We start from the raw sequence: 18,353 nt of genomic DNA, 5'->3' as shown, positions 1-18,353 counted from the left end.
AAAGGAACCATGAACAAAACAACGAGAAAGCCCACTGCATGGGAGAACATATTTGCCAATGTCATCACCAATAAGGGCTTTATCTCCAACATTTACAGGGAGCTCATGAAATTAACAAAAGAAAGATAAACAACCCAATCAAAAAATGGGCAGGAAAGAGACATATGTAATACTCTTTGTAATACACTTCAAGCTATATATATATATAAAGAAAACATATACAAACCCTTGGGGGGAAAAATACAGTTCTTCATGTTGTGGTGACCCCCAATTTCATTGTTACAAACTGAACATAATTAAAGCATAGTGATTAATCACAAAAACAATATGTAATTATATATGTGTTTTCTGATGGTCGTAGGCGACCCCTGTGAGAACCCAGGTTGAGAATCGCTGCCCTGAACCAATGATCACTGCCGCCAAACAGCATGAGTCAGGCACTGTGTATGGGCTGACAGTCACCTTGAGAGAAAGGTGCTATTATTAGGCCTATTTTCAGATTGGGAAAAGTGAGGCCCAGAGAGGTTCAACTGCTTGTTCAAGGTCACACAGAGGTAAGAATGCGACGACCCCAGGGTTTGAACCAAGGTCTACCTGCCTTCAGGGTTTGAATTCTTAACCAGTCCAAGGTTGTCTGGCTCTAAGACCAGTGACAAATGAGCTCACCCTATCTTGAGACCCCATTTTTTGCTTCTCCTTATTGCCAGACCCCTCAACCCTTAGCACAGAAGATTCCTAGTTCCTCTAGTTCCTCTGAGGGGACTGGAGCCTGGGCACAGCTCTATGCCCAGGAAGACAAAGCTGGAGCTGTCTCCAGTAGCCCTGGAGGCCCCAACATCAGACCTGCCCATGGAGGTAATTGAAATTTCTATATTTCTGATTTCTTCTTTCTCCCTTGCAGTGGTGGCCAGTCCTGACATGCTTGGCTATCCTGGAGCCCAGCTGAGTCCCCACTGGAGATGTGTGCCTCATTCATTCATTCATTCATTCAACAGATATTTACTGAACATTTTCCATTGAGGTTAAGAGCCCAAACTCCAGAAACCAACCTGATGACTTCCAGCCTCACTACTTCTTAGCTGTGTGACCTTGGACAAGCTGCTCAATGCCAGTGAGCCTCATTTTCTGCATCTGCCAAATAGGAATAATTATTTCCAACCATGCAAGGTAACCGGAGAGTTGAGGAAGATGCATTTGGAAGTCGTCCGCACAGGATCTGGGGCAATTGGTGATGAATAAGTGGCAGGTATTATTCTGATTATTACAGAACAAGAATGACCTCTTCTCTGCCTCCAGGGAACTTAAAGCAACCCTCACCAGGTCCCCTGGAGTGACCTTGAAGGGGCATTTGAACATCTGCCCCTGGTGGGAACATGGGCAGATGTTCTTTGCCCGCTCTTGCTCTGAGGATCAATGCCTACCTTCCGATTCCCACAGGACCCTCTTGGCTGACCCCAAAGTCAAAGCTGCCAGCTCCACCCTCTCCATCCATTTATGAATGTTCTAAAATTAGCCAGCAGTTGCCTATTCCAAGAGGAGCTGGCTTCTGGGAACCAGGAGGCCTTGGCTCTGTCAGCTGAGCGTTGGTCTCTGTCCCATCGAATAATGAGGAGTTGGTCTTGGTCACCCCACTAACAGTCTCGAGTTTACAGCTGTTCCACCATCAAGGACACTGGGGCTAATGGCTCTGGAACGAGAGATCAACTGGAGAGCGCCAAGATGATGGATGCATGTGCCCAACACCAGGATGCTGGCCGCCGGGCCGTATGTACTAGTAAAAGGGAATGCTTAATTTGTTCAGACCCACAATTACCTGGAGCCTGCTCTTCAGGTATGATTGAGTGCGGAAGGGGTCCCGAGTGCGGTCTCTGTTTGGAGGAATTAATTACTTCAAGTGGCGCCAACCTATGAGCTCAGTTGCTTGGATAACCTCCCTCACCCAATGATGGGGGCACACCCCTGGTTAGGTCCTGCTCGATGTGGAAGGGAACAAGGAGACTGAAGGCAGGCATTCTGGAGGGCTTTGGAGATTGGTTTTATCCCCCCATCCTGCCCTGAAACATTTTTGCATAAAGCTGTCACCCCGTACACTTTTAAACAGACAACACCCCCATTCAATGCTCCTCCCCAAGGTTCTATGCACACCATCAGATATAATCCAATGAGCCAGTGGGCCATGGCACCCCTGCTGAATTACAAGGATTTCTCCTGCCAACCAAATATTTCATCCAGCTGTAGATATCATGAGGAAATGGCAAACAAAGAGAGAGATTTAATAACTGGAAATAAGACTAAGGATACAGATAGTTTAATTTTTTTTTGTATTGCATCTAATTGCAATCAACAGTAGACATCTGACACAGTGACAGCCTCAGCAAAATTGCTGCTGAGAGAACAGAATCTTTGTCTAAAAATAATCAGACATTCTGTGCACCACTGTTTGTTATAACGGTAATCGATGCTGGAGGCTTTGAATTCCATCAATTTATAGATCTGTGCCGGCCTGCCTGGTGATGGGGCGCGGTGCACTGGGGCCCTTGCCGGCGCGGGTAGTGCTGGGGCCTGGTGTGTGATTAAGATAAGCCCGATTCCTTTCATACATTCCTTATCAGGGTCTAATTCTCCAGCAGGTAGAGATGTTCACAACAGTTAAAGATTAGTGCAGCTTCTCAGACGCCAAATTTGAGGGTATTGATCAATAAATCAAATCAGGCCAATCAATCGCCCAATCAGGAGAGTCTAGCCAGTGCATTATTACCGGCGCCTCCAAGCCAAGGCTTTTCATGGGTTTCATCAAAACAGCCTCACCTTGGCTTCCTGCCAGCTGATGGCTTGCCTAATAGACTCCATAGCCGAGAGGGGCTCCTGCCCAGCGGAAGAGCAATAAATTTCTCATCAAACAGCCGATGGAGAAACAAGATGAACATCTGTTTTGCTGCAATGAAACTCCTGTGTTCTTCAGAATGCGCAAACCGCCTCTGACAGACCACCCCAAAGGCGGCTTCCCTGGCATGCGGCGGCCCGGCGGAATATTCTGCCGGTTATTTCAATCAGGTAATTTAAGGAGACTTTTGCATTCTTCTCTCTGCAGCTGCCGGAGCTCTGCAAAGACTATTCCGGCGCAGTCGATAATAAATGCCATCCTGGGACCCTGTAGTATGAAGGCAATTTTATGATACCCATTATGTGGCAATGTAACTTCATTAAAAGCTGTTTATTCCCTCTAAGCATTTTAAGCACTTTCCCTCACCCATAAAGGAGGAGCCAGGGAAGTTATTTTTACAGAAAGGGTTCTAGGCTGTATTTCTTCCCTCAATAACATACAGAAGCCTCGCCCACTGGGCTTCTCACTTCAAGAAAGGGTAGCCCCAGGGTTCCAGCGGAGAACTCAGTTTCCCCAGGGAACCTTGCACGGGGCCACTTCAGTTGCGGAGCTGAGAGATCCAGGGGAAGAAAGGAGCAGGAGGCCTCAATCCCATCAGACCCTCACAAGCCCTTTGTTCTGAGTCCTGTAAGACAGGAATGAAGAAAATTCTGGAATATGCCAGACGGGAACATGCTAGTCAAAGGCAGCATTTTCCCAACTGGGGGTCCCTTGGACTTTTCCTTTTGCATTTCTATGTTGACACTAATCCAAAGGAATTACTCCTTGGTCTGTTGTGAAGGCCCAGATTCTCTTTTACAAAGATAGCGGCAGCTGAAAGATCATTTCATAGCCCAGGATTTTAATGTCATGTGTCAAGCTTTCTTCGGTGGAGGTCTGAAGACTCCCGGGCTGAGAGAAGCAATTCTCAAAGGTATGCAAGATTTGTTTCCCTCCATTAAAACTGGAGTCTAATTCTCCAGCAGGTAGAGATGTTCACAATTAAAGATTAGTGCGGCTTGTTCACGTGGTGAGCTGGAAGAGTGGTGGGTATAGTGGAAGATGGCATTTTGACCTCCATGAATGCAGGAGAAGGAACAGAAGTTGAGTGCAAATGCCAGAAAGATTGAGAACACTGCTGATCCTCCTCTGTGCCTCAGTTTCTCCATCTGCCAGGTGGGGCTGATGATACCCATCTCTGAGTTTGCTGTGACCAGAAGAAATGCTGGGCACAGAAAAGGCCCTGTTCATGTTCCTGTTGTAAATGTGGGGATAGGCTGGTTAACTCTGTGGCTTTGTGAGGAGAAAAACCCGGTACAGATTAAAGAGAAGGGACAGAATCATCTGTCTGCCCTCAAGCCAAGGAAGCGGTGGAACAAAGACAAGCCAGTCAGAGGGCTGGACTTGTCAAACTGGAAGCAAATTATAAACCTGCCAGATCATGGGGCTGTCCACCAAAAATACAGATCTGTGCAGGGGTCTCTCATACAGAGAGGCCACGGTATTATTAGATTTATCATACACTCCAGCCAAGATGTGCTGCCGAGATTTCAGGGCAAGATTTATTACACTGGCTGGTTTTTAAAATGAAAGTGAAAAGAGGATATTCTGGCAAAACCACGGGCTGTTAATGGGGTGAGAATCACATAAAATGGATCATCTTCAAATCTTTTCCTCTCTATGTACAGAAAGACCTTTGCAAAAACTCCATGGTTTCCAGAACAAAAGATCTCCACCCAATGTTTTCACAATGATCTGCTGGCTGACCTTGTGTGAATTACTCTCATTCCTTGGCTGCATATTTCTCATTCGCAAACAACAATAGTAATTGTAACACAAAACAGTAGCTATTATTTATAGGTTGATGAATATATGCTGGACACCTTGCATGGATCCATTCTTTGAATCGTGACGACCATTTGAGACAGTTGCTGTTTTTATCCCCATTATACAGATGAGGAAACTGAGACTCAAAGAAGTACAGTCACTTGGACAGTCTGTGTCAAAGACAGAATGCTATCCCGGAGCCAGCCACAGTCAGAAATCTTCACTGACCTCCTGTGTTGGAAAGTTAGCTCTACCTGTTAAAATGAAAGTGATCCCATGACAAAAGCCATGGGATCAACTCAGACTCATCATTCCTGTTTTCAAAATGGAGATTCCAACAGGGAAGCCCCAGCCAACTCCCAGTCCTGGTGGTGTCTGCTTTTTGTGGAGACAGCTTCAGAAAGAAAAATAGGCAATTTTATTTTGGATTCTCATGATTGCTTTTGGGTTCTCAGGATCCCGGCAGGATGCTGGCATGCCAGAAGGGACAGAAATGAAAGGATGTGAAGTCTCTCAGGTGAAGCGACAAGTGACCAAAGGAGCTCAGGATGCAGAGGACCCAAAACTCTAGAACCATGGTTCTCAACTGGGAGTGGTTTTGTCCCCTTGGGAACATTTTGGCAATGTCTAGAGATAGATACTTTTGAATTGTCACAACGGGGAGGGGAGGGTGCTACTGGCATCTAGTGGGTTGAAGCCAGAGATGTTGCTAAACATCTTACAATGTATAGAAACAGCCCCTACAACAAAGAAAATATCCAGTCCATAAGGTCAATAGTGTACATGTTTGAGAAACCCAGATCTGCAAAGAGATGGGGACATTCACCCTGGACTATAGAAGACTCAGGATGAGAGAATCGTTACATATTTGAAGAACTGGAGAGAAGGTCAGATCTGTGTGGGCAAAGGAAGTTACACATAAACAGGTTTTCAGGTCGACATAAGGAAGACAACCTTGAGGGTTGGAAGTGAGTTCCTGTCCCCAAAGGTGTCCAAGCATAAGGTGTCAACTGGTGGGGTCTGTGAAAGGGAAATAAAGCCTGGAACACAATGACCTTTCCTTTCCCATCCAAGCCTGACTTTGGATAAAGTCTTCAGGAGCAGTTATGCAATTTGAGGTTCCCTCTGCCTGGAGGTTCCCATTTAACTCTGCCTGAGGTTCAAAGAGTTTGTAAACTCCCTCGTCTAAGGTCACAAAAGTGGTGGGGAGAAGTGAGGACTGGAATAGGAATCTGTCTGATCGCAAAGCTCGTTCGGAAGGTACTCCTCAAAATCAGTAATTCTCCTTAAGATAAAGCACAGCGCCATCCCGTCTGTCACTGCTTTGATTAGAATTGGTTAGGAACTCTGGACCCAACCAACACTGGAGACCTAAGTTCAACAGTTCAGCCCTCTCTCATGTTAAGGACACAAAAACATGTTCCATAAGTTGCCCAGTCCCCCACTTATTTTTTTAAACAAAAACACTGCTGCCAGCAGTGAAAAGACATTGTCCCCAGCACACACTTTAATTGATGTCCCCAACCATTCAGGAACATGGATGAAAGAAAACTCGCTTTATTAATTGGCCCTCATGCTAATTAGTACAATTTATTGTCGGAGAGGCTGCCCCTGCCTTCTGCAAACGTTACAAGTGCGGACAAAAAAACTTTTGTTGTGAACTCAAGACGGTATCGCTGCGTGACCAAGACAGCCAAGCACGCCACAAAGAGACAGGAAAAGCTTGAGGCTTAAAGAGGCCGCTCGGAGGCAGTGAATTTCACTTTATGAATTTATGACATAACCTGACCATTTCTGTGATAGGAAAGACCAGATTTAAATGTTGGCTTTTTCTGCACAAAAATACACATTTCTTGCCACTTTGAGAGTCTCCCTAATGAATGAAAGAAAAGCTTTGTGGAAAAGTGCAAAAAGGTGTCGGCAGATGGGATAGGGTGGGGGGGATGCTGGGGGAAAAAAAACCTTTAAATGTTTAATATTCAATAAATGTGTCAATTTTACATACAGAGGCAAATGGGTCTTTATTGAGGAATTGGTAAATTTCCTCCGAGAAAAGTAAGTGCATTTTAGCCTTCAAGGAGTCCCAGCTGAATAGAAATGGAATGTGATTTGTGATAAAACTCAGCTGCTCTATAAAAGACGTTAAATAAATGTTGCTGTTTCACCAGGGATATACAAAATTGATTGCATTATAGACTGATTCTAAGATGCTGCATCCCTCTACGGCCCCCTCATCAGCTTCCGTGTGTGGGAAGCTGCTTTCAGAGACAATTTAGACTTTGTTGCAACTCCTCTTCCTCATGCTGTGGCAGAATTTTCTATAAATGCAACTCTTTCTGCTCATACTTTGTTTCAGGTTGAACCATAGGGAACTGCTAATATTTGACCACTTTTGACTTTAAAAAATTATAATTTTATCTATATCTACTTAATATTTCTGGTGGACTGGCTTTGTCATCTTGGGGAAGGCCACTGACACCACTTAATGAAAAATGAATTTGCTATTTAAGGTCCCCAGTGAAGGCATCACAGGTCCTTTTGTCTGCTCACCAGAGGGCACTCCGGGCCTGGGTGAGAATCATGCCTTTCCTTCAGCCCAGCTGGTTGAGTTTGGGATTACCACATGCCCTTTCTGAACCTCAGTTTTTCCCACCTGCAAAATAGGTACAACTCCATCTTTTGCTCAGGGTATTTGGAAAATAAAATGAGGCAACAGATGTGACTCTAGCTAGTAAATTGTCACATGTTCAGGACCAGGTAATATTATAAGGCATTTGTTGTGCATCCAACTAGAGGGCTGCAGGTGGGCTAACAAGGTGGACAGGGCTCACAGCCCTGCCTCAAGGAACTGGTAATGTCACTGTTAACATACGATGTCTTCAGGTAAGAAATCTGGTTTCAGGGATTGAAGGGTGAACCCAAATTAATTAGGCAGGCTTTCCCGAAAGTGTACGCCTAAACTCACTCTCTCAGACATGTCCATGCTCTCCATGCCCACTGCCACCAGTCTAGCCCCACCACCACTTACTCCTGCCTGGATGCTTCCCCAGCTCTATACCTGCCATGCTTCCATCATCCCATTTCCCCCTGTGCAGCCAGAGAGAGCACTTCAAGATACAAACTAGATGCTGACACTTGCTTGCTTAAAACCTTCCCAGGCACCTCATCCATTTTCAGATAAAATCTGAAATTTCCAGCTCATCCTGCAAGGCCTGTGTGGTCAGGAGCCTGCCCTCGCATCCAGTGAATTGTCGCCCAGTCTCAATCATTTTGCTCCTGCCATTCTGTCCCTTTATGCTGTGACGGGAAACTGCCAAGTTCAAACTAGCCCCAGGGACTTTGCATGTGCACCAGGATGCCCTCGCCTTCCAGTCCTTTGCCCAGTTTGATGGTTCCCAAAGTGCGGTCCTTGGACCAGCAGCATCAACGTTACCTGAAAAATTGTTAGAAATATAAATTCTTACTCCTGTCCTCCCCCCTGACTCCATCCCTCAGTGAGGACCTTGCGTGTGGCCTGGAGACATGCAGCGTGAAGCTCAAGCTCAAGCCACAGGCTCCCACCAGGCCCTCCGGGTAGGCACCCCTTGCCTGTCAGCCCTACATTTCAGCCTCTCACGAAGGCCTGTTCTTTAGGTAGAACATTTTGAAGAAAGAAAACTTAATAAAAATTAAAAAAAGAAATATAAATTCTTAGAAACATTCCAGACCTGCTGAATCAGAAACTCAGGGGGTGGTGCCCAACAATATTTTTAACGTGTCCTTTAAGTAACTGTAATGTATATTCGGGTCTGAGAACCACTGGTCTAGCTCATTCCCATCCCTCTGTCAGGTTTCAGCTTATAAAATGCTTCTGCAAGACCAGCTCCCCAAGACAAGGTCAGGTTCTTACTATTGTGGGCTCCCACTCCCCCCCCACTCATTTCTATGAAGCACTATTGCATCTGTAATATTCATTTCACATTGTGTCTCTCGTTGGCTAAACTGACGCCCCATGAGGGCAGGTACCAATGTACCCTCAGTACCTAATTAATTATGCCTGGCAGAGAGTAGGTGCCCAGTAACTACTATGTGTGTTGGGTGAACAAATGATTGAATACAGGAAGGAACAAATAAATGAGTGTTAGAAGAATGGCAGATGTTTATAAAGAAAGTGCCCCCAGGAATCCTATTATCTATCCACCAATCCATACAGCATTCCTGACCCCATCCCTGTCTAATTTTCTAACTATCACCCCAGTCAAGTCAGGAGCCAATCAGAGTGGTGCATGGAAATGACTATCAAATTAGAAGGAAAGAAAAACACAAACCAGCAGAGAGGAGATTCCATCCAGTGGGTGACCTATGCCTGAACATCTCCCAAGCCCCTCTCTCCTTCCCCGACAGCGACCAGCTGTGCAGAAAGCTTCCAAATAAAAACCTGCAGACGGACAAAATTGCGAGCAGAACTGCCAGTCAGCTCAGAAGATCCCAGCCCCACATTCGTCCATATTTTCCAGCTGAGAGACTGAGTCTGTACGAAGCCCGAGTTTATTGGGAGCTTCCTGATGCTCCATGGCAGTTTGCTCTGCTCTCAGAGCTAAAGCTGGAAGGAAATCATTTCCTTTCCTATAACTCAGAGCAATTATGTTCTCTTAACACGGACATCTGGCTCGCTGCTGCTCTCCTTACTTACGTTTTCCAAACGATATCAGTTCTGGGAAGATCAATTATTACTGAAAAGTCAAGAAATGCTCACCGGTTATTTGCATTGATTTGGTTGACAAGACACAGGTTCCTTATGAACTATGGATGTCTGTGGAGGGGACAGGGAGGAAAAAAATGCAAGACTCAAGGACAGCTCAGGGCCTCCACCACTGCAGGGAGCAGAGGGGGTAGAATATACTGCCCAGGACGGGGACACTGAGCTGCCCTCCCAGAGCCCCCCAAACAAAGCCGTTTCCATAAAGACAAATGGGTAGCTGGCATCGGCCAGCGCCACACGCAGCCACAACGATATAATTGGTCTGTTACTGCATCATCTTTAATCAATAGGATCTGGAGTTTCCACAGTTTGTACGGCCCAAAATCTCCCTGGCAGCCAAGAACCAGCGGGTTGTTAAAAGGCCCGACAGTTCTGCCTTGCTAATGGGTGGCTTGTTCCCTCAACCCTGCTGATTTTTAAAATAAACTTAAATTCAATAATTGTTTAATGTTTATTTTTATTTAGTTCTGGTTCAGATGCTCTGCGTCTCTCTGACAGAAATTGATATCTGGCTCATGGTGAGCTTTATTAAAACACACACACACACACACACAAACACACACACACACACACACACACAGAGACAAACATTTGCCGCATGTCCATTGGGAAATGGCTTATTTATTTGGCCTGGCTGAGACGTGGACCCATATATCTAGAGTGAAAGATGGACAGAAGGGCAAGTTTGCCAAGCTCTGTTTTCTCCACTGGCTCCTTCGTGGAGAGGGACCCTGCTAATCTTTTACCAGGGAGCTCTGTTCTTCACTCAGGCAATAGACAAAAGTGACATCTGGGGCTTCTAATTGTGGCCTGCGTTCAGCAAACAGCTCTGGCTTCTTCAGTGTCAATGTGGCCAGATGCTGGAATGACGCACCAGAGAGGGCACCCCGTGCCTTTTCTGTATGTGTTCATAATAAACAGGTGCCCGTACCTGGACACCCACAAAACTGGCTGGCCACCTGTGTACAACAACAACACGCGAGGTTTCCCTGCACACCATGGAAACTGGATGCAAGCTGCATGCACTGGGCTGGAGAGAGACCCACCCCACCCTCATACAAGAAGTTCCTCTTGCCTTTCCTTCTGTCACATCTCAGAGAAGCAGAGGAGATTCTGAGTCTAAAGGTAAGGTTTTGGGTGCTAGGCCTTTTTTAAGCTCACCAGTATTTGTACTCCTATGACGTGCCACTCATCGTACTAAGAGTTCATGAATTTGTTCCGCAAACCACCACAAACCAATGACCTGAAAATCACGCTTGCCAAGGTCAAGGTAATGTGCGAGGTTGAACTGGAGACTTTCTTCACACACCCTGCATGGTGTCCACCCCACCTTTGCATCATCTTCACACTCACATTAAATCACCCATCAATACCTGTGAGGTCGACATGGGGAATCACTGGCATTCGTTCCCTCCAACTAATGCCAAAGTCAGCAGCTAGTTCAGACTTTCACTGACCTCTCACTGCCTCTTCCCCTCACCCCTCTGATTCCCAGACCTCCACTGGAGTCACTGAAACAGGCCTGTCTGATCACTCCTCAGTCCCTCCGAGGGACCCCCTCCTGCTTTCTGGGAGATGTCCAAACTACTCCTGTGGCATTTGTGCTCCTTCCCACTCCTGTCCCCTCCACCCTGACCTTCCCAGCACATGGGGCCAGAGATCGAGGACCCAGACACTGAGTAGGGACAATGGGCTGCTATTTTCATCTTTCTAACACACTAAATAAACACAAGAGGAAATGATGTTAAAGTTCCTCTGGCCATTGGAGAAAAGGAAGATTGGAATCATCAAGCAGTTTCTGCAGGGGGTACAAGAGGAATGTTGAAAAGAACCCAGGTCTTATAAAAAGAGCTCAGTGTGCACCTGGCTTTGGCCACTTGCTAGCTGGGTCCTGGGGAAGTTGCCCCGTCTCTTTGATCTTTGGGGTGGCTATCACATTACTAATGAATCATCTTATCCTGGGAAGCATGGGCGATGCTCAGGTGCAACCCCTCACCACTGTGGGACCACTATCATTGGTATCACTATTGCTAGAGTTGGTCCCTTCAAATTCTATCCCCTCAATACTCCTTCCATCTGGTCATTCCAGTAGCAGGCAATCTTGAGCAGACCCCCTGCCTTCCTTGTAGGGTGCATGAGTCATTTTGTGCTCCTATGCCTTCTGGAACACGCTGTCCTGCCACTGACCATACCAGTGGAACTATGATTCTGTGTGGAACCCTCTAATAATTGTCCCAATACATACAATAAGTACTCAGGGCCTGTTATCAGCTAATGAGTAAATAATGTTCTGTTCTAAATCCAAAAGCACTATTAGATACCAGAGGGGGACTAATGGGTATTTTAAGACCCCGTTAATCACATATTAACATGCTGCAAAGCAGGCGGTAGAGCCCATATGCCAACAACCCTGAGATTGAGGAGGCTTCTTCCTTTTAAACAAAGAACAAAGTGTGTGTGGGGGGCGGGGGGGGGGCAGGCCTGTATCCTTGGGTCTGGTCAAGCAGCCAGGCCAACCTTCATGAGGCAGGCGGATCCCCAAAGCTGATTTACTATCTTTGAGTTAGATGGATGTTGCTGAACCTGCCTCTCCTTTTTAGGGAGTGATGGGAAAGAAGGTGGATTAGTGTCCCGGGGCTGCTGTAACAAAGTACCACCAACTGGGTGGCTTAAAACAGCATTCTTTCACAGTTCTGGAGGCCAGAGATCCAAAATCAAGGTGTCAGCAGGGCCATCCTCCCTCTGAAGGCTCCAGGGGAGAATCCATCCTTGCCAGTCCAGCAGTGGTGGGCCTGGCAATCCTTGGCATCGCTTGGATTGTAGCCTCGTCACTCCAATCTCTGCCTCCGTTGTCATAGGACATTCACAGGGCCCTCTTATAAGGACACTAGTCATTAGATTTAGGGCTCACTCTAATCCAGTATGACCTCATCTTAACTAATTACAACGGCAAAGTCCCTGTTTCTAAATCAAGCCATATTCTGAACTTTTGGGGGCACAATTCAACACAGATGTGAAGCCTTAACTCTGAGGGACTGTAACACGAAGCTCCTGCCACCCTTCTTCCCCCGACTCAACCACACACCACTGAACATTCCAGAAAAGTTCAAGCACCCGACCTAAATTCCTCCTGCCAATCCATCACGTCATATTAGCAACTTAGTTTCATATTAGCTACTTCCCATCGACTCATATTAATATTTGTTTTCCCTAATACAATGCGAGAGTCTTCTCAGATTAGCAACTTTCTCATCACATTAGTGAAAACAACTGTTAATACAATACCATCCAAACATGACACAGTCTGATGGAGAATTGCTAACATAATCCGACTCTTTTCTACCTCAGCACAGGAACGTTGTTCTGTTGTTGAGCAAAGTGGGGACACAATGAGACAATCACCCCTGTGAGCAGAGCCACATGGGCCACCCTGGACAGAATGGATGAGGTTTGGGTGTGGAGGAAGATTCCCCCTGGAAGGAACCAACTTAGGGGGCTCTCCTCTGTTTCCAAATACTCCCCGCCCTCATAAAGAAACATTCCAACTCTTCCTAAACATCAAAGCAACCCTGGAGTCTACAGGGGAAAGGAGACAAGGTAGAGAGAGGGGTCCATTCATTACACCTTCCGCAACCCAGTTCTTGGCAGCGCTAACTTCATTGGTGTGACAAGGCAAGGTCAGTGTTGCCAAGGTTAATTCATCAAGGATGTGTGGACACCGCAGAGTTAGGGCATTGTGAGGAGCCAGCACACTGGGTTGTTGTATTGACAAGGCCATAGGGGCGGGAGTGCGGGAGACAACACAGCTGATGACAGGCTCCCACAAAGTAGTTTAAGGAAAACCCATCTCAAGCCAGCTTGGGCTCCGGACTGACCTGGGTTCAAATCTATCACTGTCATGTCCTAGCTGGGTGATCCTGGACATGTAACTTAATCTCTCTGTACCACCGTTTCCTCCTCTGTAAAATGGGGAAAACAGGTCCTACCTATGGAGTTATTATAAGGAATAAATGAGATGAGGAACAGAAAAAACTTAGAAGCCTACATAGCACTTGGCATGTGGTGACTCAGCCTTAAGACACAGTAATGGCAATGACTGTAATTCCCAAAGTGAGTCAAGTTCATCCATATGTTCTGAGTGAAATCTATGCTAGGCATTGTGGAAAAACAAAAGTTGAGTATAATACAGTCCCTCCTGCGAGGCAGGAGGCAGGGGTCATATCACAAGAGATCTTCAAGCCAAAGCAAGAAGTCTGAACTTTATCCTGAGAAAAATTGGGAGCTGTGGAAGTAAAACCCCCCAAGTTTTAGTAGAGTTGAGGGAATGGAGGCCTGTGAAGACAGGATACATTGCTTCTCTTGCTGCCAAATCAACTGTCATCTTACTGGTTCCTTAAGTCCCAGCAAAAGAGGCCTGAGGGACAGCAAGAAACAGACAGAAGCAGGAAGAACAGTGAAGAAGGTGATATGGGCTTCTCAATGACAGGGTTAGCTCTCTTAGTCTCCCTGCCAGTATGTCGGAGAGACTAGCAGAGCCCCCAGCCCATCTGAAGCTACAAGGTTGCAGAATAAACGCCCCCTCCAAACAGCGCTCCACGTGGCAGCCAAGAGCTTGCTGCCAAGAGGCAAGAGGCCAAGATTTCTTTCCAACAGAGATATCCCCTTGCCAATCAAAATACTGCCAGCGCACAACCCAGAAAATTGGACTGTTTGCCATCAGTGAAGCAGATGACACCAGCCTCCCAACAAGGGGAAAGAGCCATACCACAAGGACCTAAACACCTATTTCCTCCCCCCGTCGCCCCTCACGTTTAATCTCCATAGATCAACCAGATGAGGGCACACCTTCTACAGTTGAAACACACGGGTTCTATGCCCAGCCCCTTCACTGAGCAGCTGTGCAACCTGGGGCAAGTCACTTAACCTTTCTGAGACCCACCTGTATCCACACCATGGGGTTCATACCACATAGAGTTGTTAGGGGGGTTAAATAAGATTATATTAAGAAGTGCTTACCAGCACCTGGTGTTTAGTCTGTGCTCAATAAATGCTTGTTTCTGGTATCCTATACAATAAAAGCATAATATGCAAATCAACCAAACGCTGGAGTGACCGGTCGCTATGACATGCACTGACCACCAGGGGGCAGACGCTCAATGCAGAAGCTGCCCCCTGGTGGTCAGTGCACTCCCACAGGGGGAGTGCCGCTCAGCCAGGAGCCAGGCTCACGGCTGGTGGGCACAGCGGTGGTGGTGGGAGCCTCTTCCACCACCTCCGCTGCAGGCGGGCGGTAAGGAGTGAGGGGTCCCAGACTGCGAGGGGGCACAGGCCAGGCTGAGGGCCCCCCCCCCCCCCACACACACACACAGTGCATGAATATCGTGCACCGGGCCTCTAGTCTATAAGATGCTTCATCCATCTAGAACTCAGCTAATTGACAATATCAGCTATCCAGAATTAGGGCTGGGAACCAGAAAAGGCATTCAAGGAGTTAAAATACTAGTAAATGTCAGAGTAAACACACAGAAAATCCAATCATGAAAAACATTTAATATAATATTAGTAATATTATTGTCCTAGAATTAACATAATAGTAATATATTAATTAGAAACCCCCTTCCCCCAAGCCTTGGGCCTGACCATTCAAATAATCTTGTCATTTAACCAGCTGTGTGCTGGTGAATGCTTAACAACCAGGTCTCTGGAGAAAGAGAGTTCTGATGTGTACCATTTCCACGGTGTAAATCCTCCCACCATGGTCAATGTCAAGCTCCCACTGTGATGTTAGTACACCTAGAGTTAAGAACCGAGGCTGTCAGCTTTGATCACTACTGCATTAATCTTCCCACATCCCTATGACATCAGTGCTATTTTAGCCCCATTTTCTAGACAAGGATGGTGAAGCTCAGAGACATCCATTTCCTTGTTCAAGGTTATACAGTGAGAAGCTGCAGCAGCACCATAATTTGAATCCAGGTCTGTGTGGATTTCAAAGCTCACACTCTGCAGGCTCAAATTCTCCCTGTTCACAAATAATACTTTCTTTCCTCCTCCCCAAACTCTTGCATTTTCTGAGCCCATCGCTGTTCGATTATTGTCTGGAGGCCACTTTCCCAGCAAGTCACTCTCGTTTGGCTCTACCGGCCTTCCTGTCATCCCATCTGCTGTGACCTTGGTGACCTTCCCACTTCTCTTTTCCCAGGCAGTGAGAGACGCGCCTCTTCCCCACTCCAGACAGATGAAACCACATGCCTCCCTAATAAAACAGCTGAAAGACCCACATCCCCTATATCCTCACCTCCATAAATAGCCCCTCATGACACAGGGGCCCTGTTGGCTGCATCTACACATCCTTTCAGTTTCTTACTCTAATGTTCACAAGAATGACCCGAGGTCTTGTCTAAGCGCAGATTCTGATTCTGGACGTCCAGCGTGGGGCTGTGTCCCAGCATTTCATCAGGCATTCAAGTGAATAGTCCATGGTGAACTACACTTTAAGTAGAGAAGGTCTAAATCCCAAACATTCAAATCCCCCAATTGCTTGTGGGAGCCCTACAAATCCCCAAAGCAATGAGGAGCAGAGAGGCAATGACAGGGAGGAGGCTAATATTATTCAGCACTCTTGACTATAAGCAGCAGACTCCTAACTCAAGGTAGCTTAAGCATAAAAAGGAAACCATTGCTGATATCTTAATAGTGCAGGGATAGCTTCAGGCATGGCTTGATCCAGCAGCTCAAACAATATGGACAGAGTTTGATCTCTCACTTTTGTTTCTGCTTCCCTGATAGTCCTCATTCTCTCTCACCATGGGCTAGTTTTTTCAGTAATCTGGGAAACTGGTTGCCGGCAGCCCCAGGGTCACACTCTCCCAGAAGAAAAGGACTCTTCTTTCCCCACCCACCATGTTCATGTAAGAACATAGGCAAGTTTTATTGGAACACAACCACATTCATTCAAGTACATATTTTCCATGGTTGCTTTCCTGTTACAACAGCACGGGTTGAGTGGTTACAACAGAAACCATGTGGCCCGTCAAGCATAAAATGTTTACTATCTGGCCATTTTCAGAAAAAAACGATTTTAGACAGCAATAATAGCAGTAATAACACTTAGCTAAACTAACATACACACTGTATATCAAATACAGTTGTAGGCACTCGTTTGCTTCTTACAACAATGCTATGAGGCGGGGAAACTGAAGAGTAAAGAGGTTAAGCACACTCAATTCAAGGTCAGGCAGTGAGCAGCACAGATGAAACTAAAATTCAGCAGCCTGACCCCAAATCCCATAATTATAACAGCTCTGCTAATCAAACAAGGGTCTTCAGGAAGCTTCAGTAAGTAGGTGTCTAAATCAGGGTGTGATTTTCCAACTACTGGTTCAAGAAACACACATACACATTTGCTGAAGCAAAGTAGTGAATCCTATACAGTCCCCTCTGCTATTGCGTTGTCTAGTGCTGTCTATCAGTGCCGTGATGGACAGAGCTGCCCCAGTGAGCCATCAGGATTACCTGGTGGACAGGGTGGACCAAACCCCATGAGCTAACCAAGGCGGCACATCCCAGAAGTGGGGGCTTTAATGCCACACAAGTCCGATATGAGCACCAGCTCCAGGCACAGGCTCTACTGATAAACCCACCTCTCTCAGAACAGGCTCTCACCGGGTTTGGCCACAGAGCTCCAAGAAGACTATAAGCCTCTGATGTTTCTCACTAATTTGCAAAGCCTTGCCTAGGAAGCTGCTAGGACAGCACTGAAGATAGAGTCCCATCTTCTGACCCTGGTGGGTCACTGAGCGGGTCACAGACTTTTACTGCCAGTCCAGGGAGGCAGTGACTAGTAGCCAGGAGCGTGCTCATTTCCAAAAGAGAGTTTAGGGCTTCCCCATGGGTCTGGGTTCAAAGTCTGGTGCTGCAACTTACCAGTTGTGTGACCCCAAGGCATTTCCTCTCTCTGAACCTTAGTTTCCTTGTCTATAAAAATGGTTGTAATGGAAACATCCTATGAAGGGTAGTTGTGACTTTAAGAGACAAAATATTGCAAGCATTTGGCATAGAATGTGAACACTAAGAGACTGGGGCTTTGTAGTTAGACTGGCCTGGCTTCAAATCCTGTCTGCACTACAGTGCTGTGCAACAGCTATTCCACTGAGCCTCAGTTTTCTTATCTACACAATGGGAATCAATATAAAACTTGCCTCTTGGGTTGCTGTGAGAATTAACTGAGCCTGTGGGCGGTTAAGGGTCAACACAGTGATATGCTCAATTTTAGCTTTTAAGATTACCATTAACCAAGACATGCAAGAGATTATTGTCTCAGCAATGTCATGTACTCTTATTTTCTGAGCTAAAGGTGACATGAACTGGCCTTTGGGAAGCCTGTCCCAGCCGCCGGTGAGGTGATCCAATGTTCCAGGGTCCCGATGTTGGGGGAGCCAGGCCTGCAAACACCCAAACTCTATGCAGCTCCTTGCTGCTGTGGTTTTGGGTTGGGTCCCCAGAGGAGACATCCTTCTAATAGGTTTCTAACATTAATGCTCATGGCCTGGGCTGGGATAACTGATGGGGGGCCCTCAGTGCTCTGGCTCAGGGCCTCAGAGCCAAGAAAAGGGCGTGGCTGAGTCCCCAGGGGGTCTTGTCCAGGTCTTACCTTCAGCCAATAGGACTCGGAGATCCACTTGTACACCCACTGCAGACCTGACATTCCCTCTGCGAGGCCAAAGCAACTTCAGATTTCCTGTGGCCAACAGGAACCCTGCGCTACAGCCTGCTCCCCACTTTCTCCCAGCTTCTGCCCCCTCTCAAGCAGCACCACCATATCTACCCAGATGCTCAGGCCAGGAGTCTGGGAGGCATTTCCATTCATTCCATTCTGCCACATTAAACGAGGCCCATCGGCTCCTCGTGTAGGAAGCCCAA

At 46.7% G+C, this 18,353-nt stretch overlaps 1 protein-coding gene across 1 annotated transcript in view; it reads right to left on the bottom strand.

Moving 5' to 3' along the window:
* Window positions 1–18,138, bottom strand: part of CUX2 (cut-like homeobox 2) — a 124,056-nt gene extending 105,918 nt beyond the window's left edge. The window contains exon 1 of the mRNA XM_015567271.1: window positions 18,085–18,138. Coding sequence (XP_015422757.1) covers window positions 18,085–18,138 — 54 coding nt within the window. The remainder of the gene's footprint in view (window positions 1–18,084) is intronic.
* Window positions 18,139–18,353: the final 215 nt, after the last annotated feature.

The sequence above is a fragment of the Myotis davidii genome, unplaced genomic scaffold (genome assembly GCF_000327345.1).
Source record: "Myotis davidii unplaced genomic scaffold, ASM32734v1 scaffold223, whole genome shotgun sequence".
NCBI lineage: Eukaryota > Metazoa > Chordata > Mammalia > Chiroptera > Vespertilionidae > Myotis > Myotis davidii.
This window is presented reverse-complemented; position numbering and strand designations above follow the sequence as displayed.